Source organism: Mesocricetus auratus, unplaced genomic scaffold (genome assembly GCF_017639785.1).
Source record: "Mesocricetus auratus isolate SY011 unplaced genomic scaffold, BCM_Maur_2.0 Super-Scaffold_100006, whole genome shotgun sequence".
Classification (NCBI taxonomy): domain Eukaryota; kingdom Metazoa; phylum Chordata; class Mammalia; order Rodentia; family Cricetidae; genus Mesocricetus; species Mesocricetus auratus.
The window spans coordinates 41,452,527-41,471,366 of NW_024429190.1; the positions used below are offsets into that span (position 1 = coordinate 41,452,527).

Below are 18,840 nucleotides of genomic sequence, written 5' to 3' on the forward strand. Positions count from 1 at the left end.
CTTGCTGAATACGAGAGGTAAGCCATCAAGCCCTAATTAAAAGTTTGTAAAATGTGAAAAAGGTATTACAGATTTAAATTTTCAACTCGAGTTTCAAGATTTGCAACTATATTTCAGTTATCATTCCAATATTAGTGCTTCTTATCAAGTTTATCATACTGACCTACAAATAAAATGCTGAATAAAGCGTGAACATGATTGCCTAGTTCAAGCATCTGAATTGTTGCATTGTATCATAAGTGTTAATGTCATTTATGAGTTGTTTATAAGAATTCCATTTTATTTTAAAGAGTACATGACCCAGAGTTAAGTTTCTTCTTGACACTGCCTCTGGTAATGCACATTTGATGCCCATCCTTCCTGATTTTTTTCCATTTCAGTATGGTAGATCAAGCACAGGACTGTTGACATGTTAGGTAATTCCCAACAATCCAGACCTGTACTGGATGTGTCTTGAAATTCTTTTTTTTTTTTTAATTTAAGTTAGAAACAAGCTTGTTTCACATATCAATTCCAGCCCACTCTCCTTCCCCTCTTCTCCTGCCCTCCCCATCAGGTCCCCCAGTCCCCACCCAATCTCCACTCTGATCCCCAGGGAAGGTGAGGACCTCAATGGTGGATCTCCAGTGACTGTCAATTCATCCAGGGCAGGGCATAGGCCCTCCCACAAGAGTCCGGGCTGAGAGAGCATCCCATATTGTGGCATGGGCACTCAAAGTCTCTTTCAACACCAGGGATAAATACTACCCAAGGCCCCACAGATTACCTAGGCCTCCTCACTGACACCCACATTCAGGGGGTCTGGTCAGTCCAATGCTTTCCACACAGCCATCAATCTGGGGTCCAAAAGCTCCCTCTTGTTCGGGTCAATTGTTTCTGTGCGTTAAACGAGGCCAGTCTTAATTCCTTTGCCCATCAGTTCTCCCTTTCTGACACTGGATTCCTGGAGTTCAGTTCAGTATTTGTGGGTATCTGCCTCTGCTTTCATCAGTAGCTGGATGAAGGTTCTGTTTCCCTGACACTCTGACAGTGGGATTGTATGCTGTCACTCCCCTGACTCATGTCTAAAATCCATAAATGAGTAAGTAAATACCATGTTTCTCTTTTTGTGACTGGGTTACCTCACTCAGTATGGTTTCTTCTAGTGTCATTCATTTGCCTGCAAATTTCAACATTCCATTGTTTTTTATTCCGCTGAATATTAATCCATTGTGTAAATGTACCATATTTTCTCCATCCACTCTTTAGTTGAGGGACATCTAGGTTGCTTCTAGGTTCTAGCTATTACAAATAATGCTGCTATGGACATAGTGGAACAGATATTCTTGTTGTATGAATGTACATCTTTTGGGTATATGCCTAAGAGTGGAATTGCTGGATCTTGTGGTAGACTGATACCCATTTTCCTAAGGAATCTCCATACTGATTTCCAAAATAGCTGTACGAGTTGGCACTCCCAACAGCAGTGGAGGAGTGTTCCTCTTTCTCTATATCCTCTCCAGCATAAACTGTCCTTGGAGGTTTTTTAGCCATTCTGACAGGAGTGAGATGGTATCTCAGACTTATTTTGATTTGCATTTCCCAGATGGCTAGTGATGTTGAGCACTTTCTTAAGTGTCTCACAGCCATTTTAGACTCCTCTACTGAGAATTCTCTATTTTTAGATCTGTAACCGACTTTTTGATTGGATCCTTTGGTGGTTTCAAGACTGCTTTTCGAGTTCTTTGTAAATTTTGGAGATCAGCCCTCTGTCAGATGTGGGGTTAGTGAATATCTTTCCCCATTCTGTGGGGTGCCTTTTTGTCTTGCTGACTGTGTCCTTTGCCTTGCAGAAACTTCTCAGTTTCAGGAGGTCCCATTTATTAATTGTGATCTTAGTGTCTATGCAACTAGAGTTGTGTTCAGAGAAGCAGTCTCCTGTACCAATTCGTTCAAGGGTGCCACCCACTTTCTCTTCCAATGGGTTCAGTGTGCCTAGATTTGTGTTGATGTCTTTGATCCATTTGGATTTAAGTTTTGCGCATGGCGATAGACATGGATCTATCTGTAGTCTTCTACATGTCAGCCTCCAGTTATGCCAGGACCATTTGTTGGAGATGCTTTCTTTTTTCCATTGTATAATTTTAGCTTCTTTGTCAAAGATCAGGTGTTCATACATGTATGAGTTAATGTCAGTGTGTTCAATTTGATTCCATTGGTCTATCTGTCTATTTTTGTGCCAATACCAAGCTGTTGTCAGGACTATAGCTCTGAAATAGAGCTTGAAGTCAGGGATGGTGATGCCTCTGGATATTGCCTTGTTGAACAGGGTTGTTTTGGCTATCCTGGGACTTTTGTTTTTCCATATAAAGTTGAAAATTCTTTCAAGGTCTGTGAAGAATTTTGCTGGGATTTTAATGGGGATTGCATTAAATCTGTATATTGCTTTCGGTAAGATTGCCATTTTCACTTTGTTAATCCTACCTATCCAATAGCATGTGAGATTTTTCCATCTTTTCTGGTGTCTTCTTTAATTTCTTTCTTTAAAGACTCAAAGTTCTTGTGACACAGTCTTTCACTTGTTTGGTTAGCATTACCCCCAAGATATTTTACATTGTTTGTGGCTATTGTAAAGGGGGATGATTCTCTGATTTCTTTCTCAGGCCTTTTATCATCTGTATATGTAGGGCTAATGATTTTCTATGCTGAAAGTATTTATTAGCTGCGGGGGTTCCCTGGTAGAGTTTTTGGGTCTCTTATGTAAACTATCATATCATCTGCAAATAGTAAAAGTAGTTTGATCTCTTCCTGTCCAATTTGCATCCCCTTGATCTCCTTTGTTGTGCCTTCCAGGAGGTGTTTGTGCCTGACCTCTTAGATGTCCACTCTACAAGTGTACAGGTAAGTCCTGAGGAAAGGGCACAAAGAAAACTACGACAAAGACATCAAAGCTTTACATATTTCTTTCTGCTTTGACATTCCTGTGAAGTCAGGCTCACAGGTCTCCTATCTCTGAAATCTCCACATTGTGCCTGGCTTCCCCATTCTCTCTGCCATAAGTGTATGAGAAAGTGCAGACCACCTGAGGGTTCACCTCATTTGATTCCTTTCCTTCTGTAATCACATTCCAGAAAAACCAACTGTTATAAAACCTGAGAACAGTTGCTTCCTCTATTCTGTCAAGCTTTCCAGTTTTTTAAAGAGGAATAACATGTGCCATGTGAGTGATCCCATGGTGCCAGAAACAGGTGTCTGGCACACTGTATTTAGCAATGTGACCCTAACATCTACATTTCACTTTAGGCACTTTTTTTCTACTCCTTCTTGTAAGAAAATGGGTTAGAGAGATGGAGTTTTAGTAAGAAAAAAAAGGCTAATTATGAAGAAAATATGCACATGCAGAGGTAGCATCAATAAGAATGAATTAAAATATTATTATAAATAGATTGCATATTTTCAAGCCTAGACCCCAGTAAACAGCCTCAAGCCACCTGATTCCTCAAGGAGGATGAGCTAGTTTTCCACTCTCATCACTCACAGTATCAGACAACACTGGCACATGGAATGTGAGAAAAAAAATTGTTGCAAGTCTGCTCGAAGCATTGTTGATATTTCACTGACGGAAGAATGAGCCCACATCCTCACATTTAACAATAACTCTTAAAATGTTCTTTATGATAATGTCTGCATTCTTTAAAAGGTCCTGAAATTTTTCAGGATTAATTTAACTGGAAGTGCAATACGTCATCCACTTATCTTCCCAAGCCACTGGCTCAGATTTTGTCTTCAAGTTATCAAGGTTAGGTCCTACTTGGACTGCATCTGCTCCTAGTCCCCACAAATTCTCTAAGGCTGTAGTGTCTAACTCTTGAAAACCTTGATCTCTTAATTCCATCATTGTATTTCTACTGGTATCAAGATCTAGTAAAAATGTGCTTTTTCTTTCTGGGGAAGATTATCCTGCTCACACATACCATGAAAGAGAGCCTCAATATTCTCTACATTTTCTTCACTTACAACTATTTATTAATTAACAAATTTATTAATTTATTCATGCTTTGTAAGATAAGGTCTTACTCTGTAGGCCCCAGCTGGCCTTAAATTCACTATAATCCCCCTGCCTCAGCCTTTCAAGTATTGAGGGTACAGTCATGAACCAATACAGACAGATTTCTCTCCACAACCTTTTATACACTACTGTACTGAGACACTTCTGCATGAACACAAATTGTGAAACAAATATACTCAAAATTCATCTTTTATAAAAACATACTCCATTCATCTAAATTCTCTTTACCATAAAATCATTTTAAATGTACAATAGAATAGTCCTTTGCTTCAAAAATATATGTAGGTATGGTAAAGAAAAGAATCTCATCTTTTTCTGAGCAAAATTCTGATGAACTCATTGCTAAGAATTAAATCACAAATTTTGCAAAAGCAGTCAAGCTTATATTGTGGGCAATGGGCTACTGTTTAATTTGCAATTACATGCACAATTTAGAAACCACTTTAAGATAATTTAGCCTCAGGACGATCACTAACATAACCTCTCCCACAAAGCACAATTCTAAAGGGAAAGGAAGCACATACAAAATAATTTAATAGAAAATAAGGAACTTAAATTTAAGGTACTAATCTTCCAAACTGAGCAAAGTCCTCAGTTCCAAAATTGTGGAACATACTGACATGGTCTTTATTCCCCAGTGTCTGATTCATTATGTCTGGGATTTGCAATTAAAACTGAAATGCAGTCAGCCTTGGGAGCCATCAAGCACAATGTGCTTTCCTATAGGTCAGCCAAGGGACTGAAACAAAACATGAACAAAACATACCACGTTCGCTCCTGTTTTGATAACACAGCTGATTTATTCCCTATGTTTAATATAACCAAAGCCTTTCAGTAAAGGCTCAGTGATCAGTATCTTGGCAAGTGTGCAGGCAGCCTTGGGAAACAAAGGCAGCAAGGAAAGGAGCTTATTTGAAAGACATGCTCAGAGACTGGGGTTAACGAGCACAAACAGTTTCTAATTTTGAGAAAAAGGTGTTGTAATCCATTGAGTATTGCAGTCGAGTGGAGATCAACTGTCTAGGAAAATGCCTTCTGACCTCTTCGTCTGTATGTTAACATGAAATCTACTCAAACCATGATGATTTTTTTTTACACAAAGAAATTCCAACAGGGCATTATAAAGGACACAGATTCTATATTCCAGGAACAACCTCAACCTGCACACAAGAAATGCTTAAGTATGATCATGAAAGCTTTATTTTCTAAAATAGTAGTTTTTAAAGAACACAAAGAATACAAATTAAAGGGAGGCCATCTGTTTTACCTTCTGCTTAGAGCTTTTTAGAGAAAAATCGCTCTGTGTGTGGAAAATATTATTGCAATATTCCTCTCTCTAAATACACTCATGATGATATGCATATAGAGATAATTATCAAGACATATATATATGTATATATATATATGGAACTATATGCAGTGGGTGATTATCAATTTATGAAGTTTTTCAGTTCAGAGAATTCTTTTTCCATCTTGCCATTAAGAAATATTAATGGATTTACACAAAGTTATACAGGGATGGGGAATATGTAAGATTAATTCATTAAATTTATTTACGATTCATGTCTATGATTGAAGGTGTTAATAGCAAAATAACAAACAACAGAAACAAAAAACTAAAGGTTAAAACTTGCAATTGGTTGGTTTGCCTGAACCTGGCTTATTACACTATCTCTACATCAACATGAGTAATTGAAAATTGTTTATTTCCAAAGAAAAAATTTTATCAGTCATCCAAGCCCTATTTTAAGCCTATAGTCACTATTTACAAGAGATCTAACAAAGCAAAGGAGTGAAAAAGTACGTAATGTGATAAAGTTGTTATTTTGCCAGAACATTCAAACAACTTTTCAACAGTCATGGCAATAATTAAAAAGCCAAATGTGAGACAACTGAATATGTGCACACTCTTCATGCAGTCACTCAGACTAAAATAAGTCCAGGACTCACCCTTACCTCCAGTCCTCAAAACAACATTCCTATATCAAGGGGAGTGAGTTCCATGGCCCCCACCATCCATCAGCTCTCCTCAGTGTGTCTCAACTGGGAATAACTGTTTCATGTTTGGACCTTTACACCTTTAATCCCTCTCTTTTCTGATCTCTTTTTATCCTTTGAATTTATTCAAGTCCAGGCCATCATAAAAGAAACTGTGCACATACTGAATTCCTAGGTCAAATATCCTATCACTCTAATCTCATTATCCTCTAGACATCTTTGAAAGTTTGTCCTCACTAAGATGTGAACTGTAATAAATGCAGTCTGTGTTATAAATGGTAACTTCTCAGGGTGAGACAAGGGAAATGAGTTAGCTATGAATCACCATATTTTGTTTACTCTAGTACTTCCACATTTCTTAATTTTCATCTTGCTAACACACATCTCCACATTACTATTTCCAAAAATGAGCTCTTAATAAATTGTTCCAATCTTGCAAATATCCAATTTTACTATACATGAACTATTAGCTCAAAACTAGTACCATAATTTGGGTAACTGTTGGAATAAAAACTTGGAGCCACCCTTGCTTGTGAAGAACACTGATCTAATCTATCAACACATCATCTTCTTTCCTGATATATTCAACAACTCTTGCTTGACTCTGTGACAAAACTGTAACTGGACATTAAAGTTGACTCCTGTCATCCAAAGTAACTCATCAGGAATCAGAGAAGAAGAGTTTTTTTAATATAAATGAGATAAATTCCACTTTCCAGTTAGAGTCACTTATCATACTTAGAATAAAAAAATAGTTTTATCTTTACATCATGTTACTTGTAATGTCCTGTATGATCAGAGTCTGGTGATATGACTGAAATAATTCCTTCCTGTTTTCTCACTCTTTTATCCTCCCCCATGAGCTACAACACCTTTGTGCATGACAAGCACAGACATGTAACAGTATCTTTGACTACCAGTGACTGTATGTCTGGACACAGCATTGAATGTGTCACATCACAGGATGCCTCATTTTATGCAGATATTTATTCATCACAATGTCTGTGCTCTCATCATCACTAACACAGAACACTGTTCTCATTCACTGTTTCATTAACTTGATCATTTTTCTTCAGAGAGTTATAATGATAGGCAATGATAAAGAGGAGGCTCTTGTTTGTGTGTTTGCTTTGGGGCTCTGTTGCTGATTTGTATCATATCGCCCACTACCATACTTGCTTTATGAGGGCATATTTATATGAGGACAGGGAACTTGTTCATTTTCACATAAACCTATCCATAACAAGTCAAGTATCCTGATGCATAGGAGATGCTTAATTAATAGTTCTTGAAAAGTCAAATGAATTCAAGAAATCAAGTTCTAGCTATGAATGGCTCACATGCACAGGCCATTTGTAGTGTTACTGACCCTAAAAATACACCTACAATCATCCAAGTCCTATCGTATGCCTAAATGACAATCTCCCAGGTCTACAGAAAACTATAAAAATCCACCATGATACTTTGTCATAAGACATATGAAAAAAATTACCCTGTGATGAAAGCCTATCAGAGTTTACATTAACAGGAATTTCTAAAATATTAAGATAATGGTTTTCCTTTAAGAACTTTAACAAAATATCCTATTCTCTAACTGAGAAATAGGAGGAGGGGGAGGTACTTACCTTCCTTTTTCTACTAAGAGTAACACATCTAATTTTTCTCCATTGTGAACCATTGTGCTGATTGCTGGAGAGATAAAAAAATATTTCTTTTTAATGTTAAAATGTGTTTAGAGATACAATTAATATAATTCAGTCACAAGTTTGTGGTTAAGGATTCCAAATTCCATTTGAAGCTACCCATTACCACATGCAATTGGGAGGTATGTCCCAAGAAGGGTCAACAACAAGATCCTCTTACTTAGCTCCTGTAGTCTTCTTAGGTGCATTCTTTCTTCCTGAGCTTCTTGCGTTTGAAGGCAAAAACACAAACTAGACTTGTCCATAGCAAACCAGCCTTTTCTCCACTGGTCCAGGGCATGGCAGTCTTTGTAGAAGAGTTGACCAATCAAATCATAGTCAGCTTCTGTTAAGTTTTCAGCAACAAAGGGAACAAAATGCTGTTAAAACAAATACAGAAAAGTAAGAAAGATAGTGAAAATAGGAAAGCCCTTTCCTATCTACAGATGGACAAAAATATGGAAAACTTATCTTCGGTTTCCTATTTTTAAAACACCCAAGTAAATGTCTAATTGAAACTAATGAGAAAAAAACTGCTATGAGATTTTTAAAAATAGGTAATGTATATTTTCAAACAACAGCAAAATATGCCTTGTTTTCTAAGCATATAGAAAATAGTCTTTCTTGCTTGGTGGACTCACAGAAGAGGTCAGGTTCCCATGAGTGCTCCATTCACATCAGTTCTTTTCCTCGTATACATTGAGGTAAGTAACATACCCATGAGAAGGCATGGGAAAAAAATGACTTTACAACATGAATACTCTACCTTAATCATCAAAACTACAGAATTAGCTTTTTAGAATGATTTTTGTCAATTTTAGAATGTCATGTCAAACATGAATTGCTTGTCCTTTTCAGGCCCTAGAAGTTTTCTTTTAACCTTCCATGATAGTCAGCTTTGAAAATATGAAAACTTTCTTCCTAAAATTGTAGCTAAAATGTTCATGGATCTTTGAATCTCAACTACAGACCTCAAGTTAAGGATCCTTCCTGGAATTAGCAAATATCCAATTTAAATACCTTGGCTATGGTCTCTGTCCATTTTCTTTGAATCTGAGATGTTTCAGCTCCAAACAAAAAGACACGTTCTGAGGGTAAGTAGATCTCAAAGACAAAGATTGGCCTACAGAAAACACAATCAAAAGACAACATCACACAGAATAAATGGATGTAATTGAAAACTATAAAAATCAAAAGAAAAGCAAATTAATTAATATCAGTTTATGCAACATTGGCAATTATTCAATAGAAAAATAGCTCCTTCAAATGACTCTCAAGTAGGATATATTCATAATTTTGTAATAATGACAATAGAGTTCTTATAATATAAATAAAATAATCATAAAAATTTCATAGAAAAAATTACTACAGTTTATTTCTAAAACTGTTGATTTTATTTAATTTTTATACATTTTCATTAACTATACTGTAAAGCAAACATAGTAACAAACTCTCTCTCACATTAGTATCTCTCAGGCTGTTTCTAAAATCCCTCAGAGTATTGTTCAAGTATTTAGATAAGTAAAATACATTATATAAATTTTTTTTGGTTTTTTGAGACAGGGTTTCTCTGTATTGTTTTGGACTGTCCTGGAACTCACTCTGTAGACCAGACTGGTCTCAAACTCACAGAGATCTGCCTGCCTCTGCCTCCCGAGTACTGGGATTAAGGTGTGCACCACCAACACCCAGCCCATAAAGAATTTTTAAGCTTTTAATTTCAACATTTTCATACCACAAATGTACTGAAATATATCTCAAAATTTATCTTTGAATGTGTTATTTAATATGTTTAAGAGTTGTGGATGTTGCTTAATGGTAGTATTCATCTGATATTTTGTTCATTTTAACATAAGCCAATAATCACAGAACCTTCTCATCTGTTTTATATATGATGCCCTTTCAACAAATACACAATTTTTGCTTTTAGTCCACCATTAAAATTAAGCAGAGAAACAAAAGTACTTCAGTGATCAACAATGGAAAATGATTTAGTTTTAGAAAATTTCCTGTGGGGGTATCAGATCAAATGAACTGGCTTGAAGAAACGATAGAATCTTTTTACAGGAAGCAATAGAAGAACATAATAGATAACTAAATCCTCATCACCTGGTACAGGGACTGCCAAATCCCTTTCACCTCCCAGACAGATGCTCAAGGGGAGACATACCCAGTATTCAAATAGAAGTCCTCTTTATGAACAGCCAGGCAGATAACTTCGCTGATGTTAATGGTGCCATTTGGTGTGGTACACTTGTCATTTTCATAGTAACTCAAGAAGCCGCCTTCCAAAACACACCACTTTTTATTTGTCTCTAGGAATCAAAAACAAAACAATTAATAAATGGACCTATAATATAAACTTTTTGAACAAACCATGACTGCATTCAAATAAAGAAATAGACAAATTCCCCATTTTAGAAAAGAAGCATCACACTATCACACAGGATATAAAGTTGATACACTTTTGTTTTCAAAGAAACTAACATCTCACTGTAAAGAATGTACCAGACAAAAATGAATATGACATTAATGACCAGAGCAGCAGAACAATTCATAGAGTAAAAAGCTGCAAAGTTCTGGAGCCACAAAGACTGAGGTCTTCACAGAGCACTATGGGAAGAATAAACATAGAACAAAAATAAAGTCTTATTTTTGATTCTGAAGGATGTAAAAGAAGTGTTCAGATCTGTGCAAAGTCTGTAGTGTCTTATTTCAGAGTTTTCAAGTTCTTCTTTACACAGGGGTTAGAACATCATGGATAGAAGCAAAATTCAACCACCATCATCTAGTACAATAAAACTTTATTGGTACACAGTGACATATACTCTTTGTGGATGGCCTGTGGCTCATTTGCTACTACAAGGACTGAAATAAATTAGGGCAGAAGTTATGGGACCCAAAAAGTTGAAAATTTTGCTATGAGATCCCTTTAGGGAAAGGTTGCCAACCCTTGATTAGGTCTATGGAGGAAAAGCCACAAAAATGGTTTTAGCTGTGGAAGACACGCAGGTATGAATTTTGTGCATTTTGATTACTTTAATGATTATGTTTCAGAGGGTGAAGACAAGCAGAAAAGGAAGATGGAGAAGATTAAGGGAAGCCTTTTCTGCTCTGGAACCAATTAATGTTTCTTGCTACCTGAGAGTGACCAGTTTCAGCACAGCTGACCGAACCTCCACAAAAGGAATACCTGCACAGAGACTACAGCAGAGAGGAAGACCCTGATCCAGAATATAAAAACAGTCGGTGAATCATGCATAGGACCAAAGCATATATGCCTTGTGGGTACTAAGAATTCCTTTCAATTTTTTTTTTGTTCCATGTTTTTGTCTTCACAGAATACTTTTATCAGATGGAAGGTTGCACTGCACCCCTCATAAAACACTTTGTAATGTTATTTACAAAAGAAAGGCATTTTGATAGTAAGGAAATATATAAAAGATAAATCAATTCCCATTCCCTCACGTAACCCCTAAGTCAATGTTACTATAATAAAGAAGATCTAATTTCAAAGGAATCACACACACAAACACTTGAAAAAAAAAAGACCTACAGTTCATAAAAACCAAAACAAAAAAACAAAAACAAAATGGATTCTTCAGAAAGACAACAGATGGTACATTCAAATAAAAACAATCATGAAGAATTAAGCAATGTCCTACAAGTTTTCAGAAGGGGTCAGTGGGCTCACATCTCATGAATACAAAATGAGAAGAGAAGAAATTAAATTTGTATTTGTCCAGGTAGGACTACCCACATTCTTACCCCCAACCCACATCTTACCACCAACACCCACCTCTACTCCCCACCCCATCCACTACCATCACCTAATAGCTAAGTTGCTTTACAACATCACTCCTACGCTACAAGAAAACTTGGTCTCTTACTCCAAAGAAAACAATAGGTCAAATTCTAAACTAAGATTCAAGCACTGCCTGAGGCTGCAGGAAAGCTTACTACAGGAACAAAGTGATTACGTGGCAGTCTACTCAACAAACAGAGTATCTGACAATTATCATTTAATAAAAGGTAAGAGCTAGGGCTCACCTAGACTCATATAATACTCTGCAAGAGACTGGGTTCAGCCTTCCAATTGACTCCAACCATTTAGCAGAAATCATGGAGCGTTTAGTTCTCGGAGAGCCCTCAGGACAGCCTAGGGAACACCTGGATTTTAACCCAGTGATGCTGACACCAGGACAGCTGACACTAGTGACCCCTGACACCAGGAGGGGGAAGGACTACATCTCTGTTGCTTGATACCTCCAACTTGGTGATAATTTGTGAACTTGTAAGTTCACAGTAGCATGATAATCACATAATCAATAAATAATAATATTATTTTTAAAATTTTAAACTTGACAGAAAGCATCCAGCCTAAACTACTTTGGAAAAACAACAAGACAACAAAAAGAAGCCTAGCATCAGAGCACTTCCTAAGTTAGATTTGGTACTATGGTTCTTTCACAATAGTTATTTCACTTGCAAATGTTCTTGTAAAGAAATACACTCTGGCCAGGCGGTGGTGGCACACGCCTTTAATCCCAGTACTTGGGAGGGAGAGGCAGGCAGATCTCTGTGAGTCTGAGTCCTGGCTGGTCCAACACCCTCCAAAACAATACAGAGAAACCCTGTCTTGTTAAAAAAAAAGGAAAGAAAGGAATACAGAAGTAATTTGAATAAAGAAAATATCTGAAAATAACAAGTAAATAAAAAGTATGAATGAGAGAAAGACAAACACACGCATAAACACACACACAGAGAAACACAAATATGAGGATAAAACTAATTAAACACTAATAATTGTATCCTATGAGCTACACATAAATGGAAATTTCTTTATATTCTTCTAAGTTTCTGTATGTCTCAAATTAAGTCAAAACTATGAAAGAACAAATGCATTGGCTTGATTCTTGAATTTTCTTTTATGCCTTCATTGGAGACTTAGGGAAGAGTAGCCATGAGTAGCTGAGAAAAAGACAATACAACATTTGACCAAACAATAGCCAGAAACCCTAAGGCAGGCAGGACTGACATAGTGGGAGAACCTGCAAAGGAGACTGACCGAGGAACAACAAGCAGATTAAGTCCTCCATGGCCACTGGAAAGGAAAGTTAACAGAGGCAATGTCAGTTCTTAGAGGAAGGCAATGAGGTATTCCAGGGATTCAAAATTCTGAGTCACAGTATATATCCTGCGACATTACAGAAGAAAAAATAAATTAAAAACCAGTTAGTTTGAAATTAAAACTTTAAACTATTTCCCTAAAATACTGTAAAAAAAAAAGCCTATGCATTAACAAAAAGGAGTTCATGCACTAATTTGAAAAGACAGATGAGGAGAACCTTCAAAAAGCAAAAATGACACAAAGGCACACAGTGCCAGAAATTACTATTCCACACCAACTCCTCACAGCAGTTTATAATCCCCTTAATGGGAAATGCCTGTGGAATGATAACAGTCAGGTAGCCCCATTAGGGACTATGGAGGAGCAGAGCATCCCCAGAAAAGAACAGTGTGAGAAAATCCTATCCTTCCCACAGCTTCTGCAATGTAGTCTTTTATGGTTGGGGAGCAAGTTTCTACAATAGCACACAGATTCAGAGTGAAAACTGCCCAGGCTCCTGAGAAACAGCAGGAGGAGGCAGCCACAGAAAGATACATTGTGAATACCCTATCTGGTTAGACGATCAGGTTAGAGAGGATGGCAGGAAATGGAAAACAAAACTACTACACCCAGTAGAGGTAAGACCCTCATAGTCCTTCAAGACTCACGAGTGTGTTCCTCTCAGAAGACAACTGGGAACTACTCAAAGGCCAATGGAATGATACAGAGAACAAATGGGAATGCTGAATCTAATTAGGTGTTTTCTAATGGAAAACAAATGACAGATCTCTTTAAAGAGGGAGATCCATACAAATGTGGGCTTGAAGAGAATCAGTTCTATACCTCTGACTTGCTTTAGAAACGGGCCAGAGGTCAGACAAGCTAGGCATGGTTCTTCTCTTCAAGGATCGAGAATAACAAAGGTGGGATAGGAAATCGTGACATTCCTGTTGATTTGGGAAGCAATGAAAACCTGTGAAATTGTGGTTGTCAATGTCCCCAAAGAACTCTTCTCTGTGACAGGAAGCAAAAGCGGTTTTGTAGGACGTCCACCAAAGTGAATAAGCGGTGACTCTCGGGACTCAGCTGGCTAGCAAAGTGAAAGATGGGGTTCTTAATTTTTCTTCAGTTGGATTTTTGGGGCAAGGAAGACAATCATAAATCATGTAGGATTTATCCATACCCTATGTGCAATTCCACAATCTATTGTAGTATTCCTTGGAGTGATATGGAAGTTCTAGTTTAGAACTAGGGTGATTAAATGTAGCTCAGAGGACAAGGCACCTAAACTCAGAAGCTGACAGCATTCCAAAAGCTGCTGTGCTGACAGTGAGCCCTCAACAGCTCCTCTCCTCAGAACCAGTTCCATGATTCTTGATCATGTTCACAGATACTTGATCATGTTCACAGATAATGAAAATTCTACTCATCTTATGTGTATGAATCCATGGAGCCTGCAGAATGACATCAGAACCGTGCCCAAACCACTGTCTTGTACCCTTTAAAAATGACTTAATTATTTATTATACATATAGTATTCTGGTTGCAAGTATGCCAGCAATACAGAAGAAGGCACCAGAACTCATTACAGATGGTTGTGAGTCACCATGTGGTTTCTGGGAATGTAACTCATGATCTCTGGAAGAGCAGTCAGTGCTCTTAACATCTGAGTACCATCTTGTATTCAGCCCCATCTTTTGGCTCTTTATAGGCAAAGAGAAGTTGACTAAGTTTCCCCAGGTCACATGAAGAGTTCCTATAAAAGGGAAGGAGAATTCAAACAGGTAACATCTTGAAGCTACCCTTTAACAACTGAGGAAACCATCTGTGTGCATATTACATGACTGGACCATATAACCACTTTTAAAGTGTCATGGTGGAGAAGTCCCAAATTCTAATATGTGTGTGCACAGTAAATCTGATGTAGTTAAGGCAAAGATATTATTTTCCAAAACTATGAAGTCATTTCCTAAAGTTATGATATTCAGCTTCCACTTATGAGAGGAATATGCATCAGTAATTTTTTCATTTAAATAAATATGCTTTGGTATTGAAAACACGTTTTTATAAATAGTAAACAACTTAGGCTTTCCTAGAATAGGGGACTTTAAAAATTCCTCCTTAATGTATGAAATTAACTATAAACAGAATGAAATAGAGTCTAGTAAACCCTATCAACCACTTCCTTTTTTAAAAAGCAAAGGCTGCACAAATGAATCACAGCCAGACACCAAGGGAAACATACAGGCTTGCGGGAGGGAAACAGAACACAAAACTGGGATGCTATTATTCAGCTCTGTGCAGAGGTATAACAAGGCTATCAATCTTTCTTTTCATGAACACTAAACCGAGAAAAAAAAAGCAAAACACAGATCTGTCTTCATAAGCAAAATCTATAAGAACTTGAGATCTAGAAGAGCTGCACTAACAATGCGGAGCCTCTATGACTCTGAAGAATGTATGCATTTCATTCCCAGACTCCTGTCTTCCTGTTAAATCATTTTGTTTTCTGCCTATGCTGACAAGGGCTGATGGAGTGGTACTGTCCAGCACTTGCCTTTCAGAGGCAAAGGTGACAGCCACACTTTAATCTCTACATTTTTGCAAACAACTCATTTCCTTCCTATAAACTTGACATTCAACAATAGTTGGCCCTCTTGAGAGGGCCAAGAAGGATCCCAGGAACACATGCTTACTCAGAGTTTAGCTTCTGCTTCTTGGAGTAGCTTTTTCTTAGCAAAATATGCTGTATGCCAGCAACTATATCTTTTGATGTGAAACTTTCCCCATTTCTGTATGGGAGTAGGGATACCCATGACAAGACTTTCAGTGTCTGTCTGAAACCTAGAAAGTACTGAATCCTGCATGTAAGACTTCAAGCATACTTGAAGTTTAAATTATAAATTATGTGTTTTGGAAACTTAATAATACATAACAATATAACTATAAAATATTTTAATAAAAAGTTTAAATTCATTCATTTTTCTGCAATTGTATTCCTTTAATAGTTTTTAGTCTTAGTTAATTACTGATAATTCAAACTCTGGGGAAACAACTGGCTAACGATCAAGCCATACACATAATCAAATACTAAATACTAGCAAGTGATTTGATCATTTAAAGTTGCTAACAACTTTCATAAAGGTACAGTCTCATTCCACAAATATTTATCACTTAGTAACAAAGGGTTAACATTGAATTGGACATCAAACACTTAATGAATCTGAACAAAACAGAGAGAACCAATGCATGACTGAGTGAGTCTTCACTCCTCAGGGAAAGACAAAGAAATGAAGAAGGGGCTATCTTGGACTTGGTAAATGCCATATTGGAGCTGCACAGCATCCTCAGAAGATGGTGACTGAACAATGCAGAAGACATTTGCATAAGTTCACAGACAGACCTTGCAATGTGGTAATGAAACAACCGTTGAAAAATAAGATAGCATCAATTTGGAAATAGGACTTCCAGATGGTCATGAGGAGAGAATGCAGCCTTTTTAAGAAACACATGAGGCTATGGAGCCAGGAATGCCCCCAAATGAAGAGTCCCGCAAAAGAGAACTTCCAAGTACTAAACACAAGTACCAGTGGTTGGTCTGCCATGGGATCCTTCTCTCTGCCCTTGAGCAATGGCTGAACAAGGTCTTGGTTCTATTCTGAAAGTAATTAAGTCTGCTTTGTTTTTGTAAGTTTGCAGGAAATCTAAGACAACTATAAGAGGACAAAGAGGTAGTACACAGCACGGCAGGGCCCGATGATGAGCAGAGCTGGGCTGGTGTCAGCAGATTCTGTTTTGAACATGAATCTATAAAATGTGCTAATAAATCAAATAGAAAAGGGCACTCAGAGTATCTTACCGGGAGATAATATTTAAATGAAATAATTTCTAGTGTGCTATGTAACCAAATCTGCTTGAAATTACTTTTATAAAAACATTCCAGATGGAAAAAAACCTCCTAATTAACATTCATGTATAGTCAGCCAGCATTGCATATCTATGGGTACTGAATTTATAGATCTAGGCCAATAACTAATGAAAAATACTCCAAAAGTTTAACAACTTTTCTAAATGTAAACAATTTCTTGTCAGTATCTCCCAACAATATTAGGCAGTAACTTTTTACAGAGCATTCCTATCATGTAATATAGAAATAATCTACAGATGATTAGAAACATATGGGAGAAAGAACACTAAGTAACATGCAAATACTTCCCAACTTAATTCAGGGGACACAAGCATGAGCAAAGTTATATTAATATCTACAAATGTCTTGAACCCAACTCTTAGTAAAAACTTAAATCACATGGACAGAGAAGAACATCTTTTAGTTTTGATGTGAACTGTACCGAAAATACTTAAAGTTAACACATGAAATCTAAAGCAACAGATTCAGTAATAAATTTTTATAGAATCAAATGTGCAGTACTCAATTCCAGTACTCATATTTGAAAAAAGATTAAACAGATCTGATGAGCCTATTATTAGTCTAGACAATAGTTTGTTATATTGAAAAACTTTAAGAAATTTCAAGTTCTTGACTATCTGCACTAAATTAAAGACTGAAGAATGGCTATAGAACACTCTAGAAATCAGCAAAGGCATTGTCAAGTACTTTATTTATGGTATTATGAAAAAAGTTTAGCAATAGCTATATTTGATGTGTGGTTTACCCTCTCAAACCTTTTGGAAAGTTTGGCATTTATTATCCCTTAGGCTAGGTAAAAGACAAGAATAAAAATCATTGTATTGTTTAAAATATACATTTAAACATGTATATATTTAAGCATATATATATATGCTTAGATCTGATAATCTTTTTATTTGTATTAGGAACATTTAAATTAGTAAAGGCTATGAAAATATTCTCAAAAACAAAGAACAACAAAGCAAAATAAATCTGAAACAATTCTGGTTGGAAGCATTTCTAATAAGGGATACTGGAAAGAATTTCAGTGAATAATCATTACAAATGAGCAAACATCAGGTAAAAGTTTTATCCAGATACAAAATCTAAGAGGAGCAGAAAGAATACCTTCCAGAAGCTTTTTCTCTGTAGAGACCCGGGAAGCAGTGGCAGGAGCCTGATATAAGAAGTCACAGAGGAAGGTGGACTGTGCAGCCTCCTGACTTGACCCACCCTCAGAATGAACATCATGCTGGGGAAAGTCTAGAAAAGGCAAAGAGATTTTTACACTTACATCTGAAATATGATAAAGTTCCCATTTGTTTAGGAGTTTGTGATGGTGTTTGCAACTACAAGTAATATAGGTCCTGATTTATGACCAAATCAATACAGAGAGATTTATTTTACTTTGTATAAATTTTGCAAATAAGCACATAAGCCACACTTATTATTCAAATATGAAAACTGGATTTAATTTTGAAAGAAATAATTATGTGGGATTAACTGTTTTAATCTTCCATTTATAAGATTGAAGAACATAAAAGATACATAGATGCTATACTTTTTCCACTACAAAGTAGTACTTGAGTAATTACATAATTTTCTTGGTCAAAAGTTAATATACTTGTGCTTCTTATTTTTCAGAGATATATCTGAAGACAGTAGACAGTATAGGGTGAACGACAAACCTGAGAACTTGTTATGGTAGAGAAATTCCATCTGCAGACTCTGGCCAGCCTTCTTGGCCAGCAGGTAGGGTGTACTGTGCACAGGGTCTCCTGTCGCACACATGACATCCGCTCCACTGAAAAGCAGGGCCATTGTTTCCAGGACATCTGGCTTTACTACTGCAGCACACAGAGCCTGGCCATTAACAGAACATACACCATTTATGGGAAGTGAAGGGGAGTCTAGTTCTCAAAAGAAATGCAAGATGAACAATGTGTTTATGAAGCCTGTATCCCTTTTTTCCTATATTTATTAAAATCAATGACCTGAATCAGTCAATGGACATCAAAGGGCTAACCCTCATGTAGTAAAGACGTAAGTAAGGGCTTCAAAGTCTCTGTCCACTGTCTTGGTCCTGGGATGTTTC

The 18,840-nt window shown here is 36.8% G+C and overlaps 1 protein-coding gene across 8 annotated transcripts in view; it reads right to left on the bottom strand.

Moving 5' to 3' along the window:
• The window catches only part of Arap2 (ArfGAP with RhoGAP domain, ankyrin repeat and PH domain 2), a 163,565-nt gene that overhangs the window by 58,473 nt on the left and 86,252 nt on the right, over window positions 1–18,840 (bottom strand). For all 8 annotated transcript variants that reach the window (XM_005074391.4, XM_040747092.1, XM_040747090.1 and 5 more), the window contains 6 exons: window positions 18,434–18,608; window positions 17,874–18,008; window positions 9,899–10,043; window positions 8,749–8,851; window positions 7,910–8,108; window positions 7,672–7,735 (listed from right to left, as the gene is read on the bottom strand). In XM_005074391.4, coding sequence (XP_005074448.1) covers window positions 7,672–7,735; window positions 7,910–8,108; window positions 8,749–8,851; window positions 9,899–10,043; window positions 17,874–18,008; window positions 18,434–18,608 — 821 coding nt within the window. The remainder of the gene's footprint in view (window positions 1–7,671; window positions 7,736–7,909; window positions 8,109–8,748; window positions 8,852–9,898; window positions 10,044–17,873; window positions 18,009–18,433; window positions 18,609–18,840) is intronic.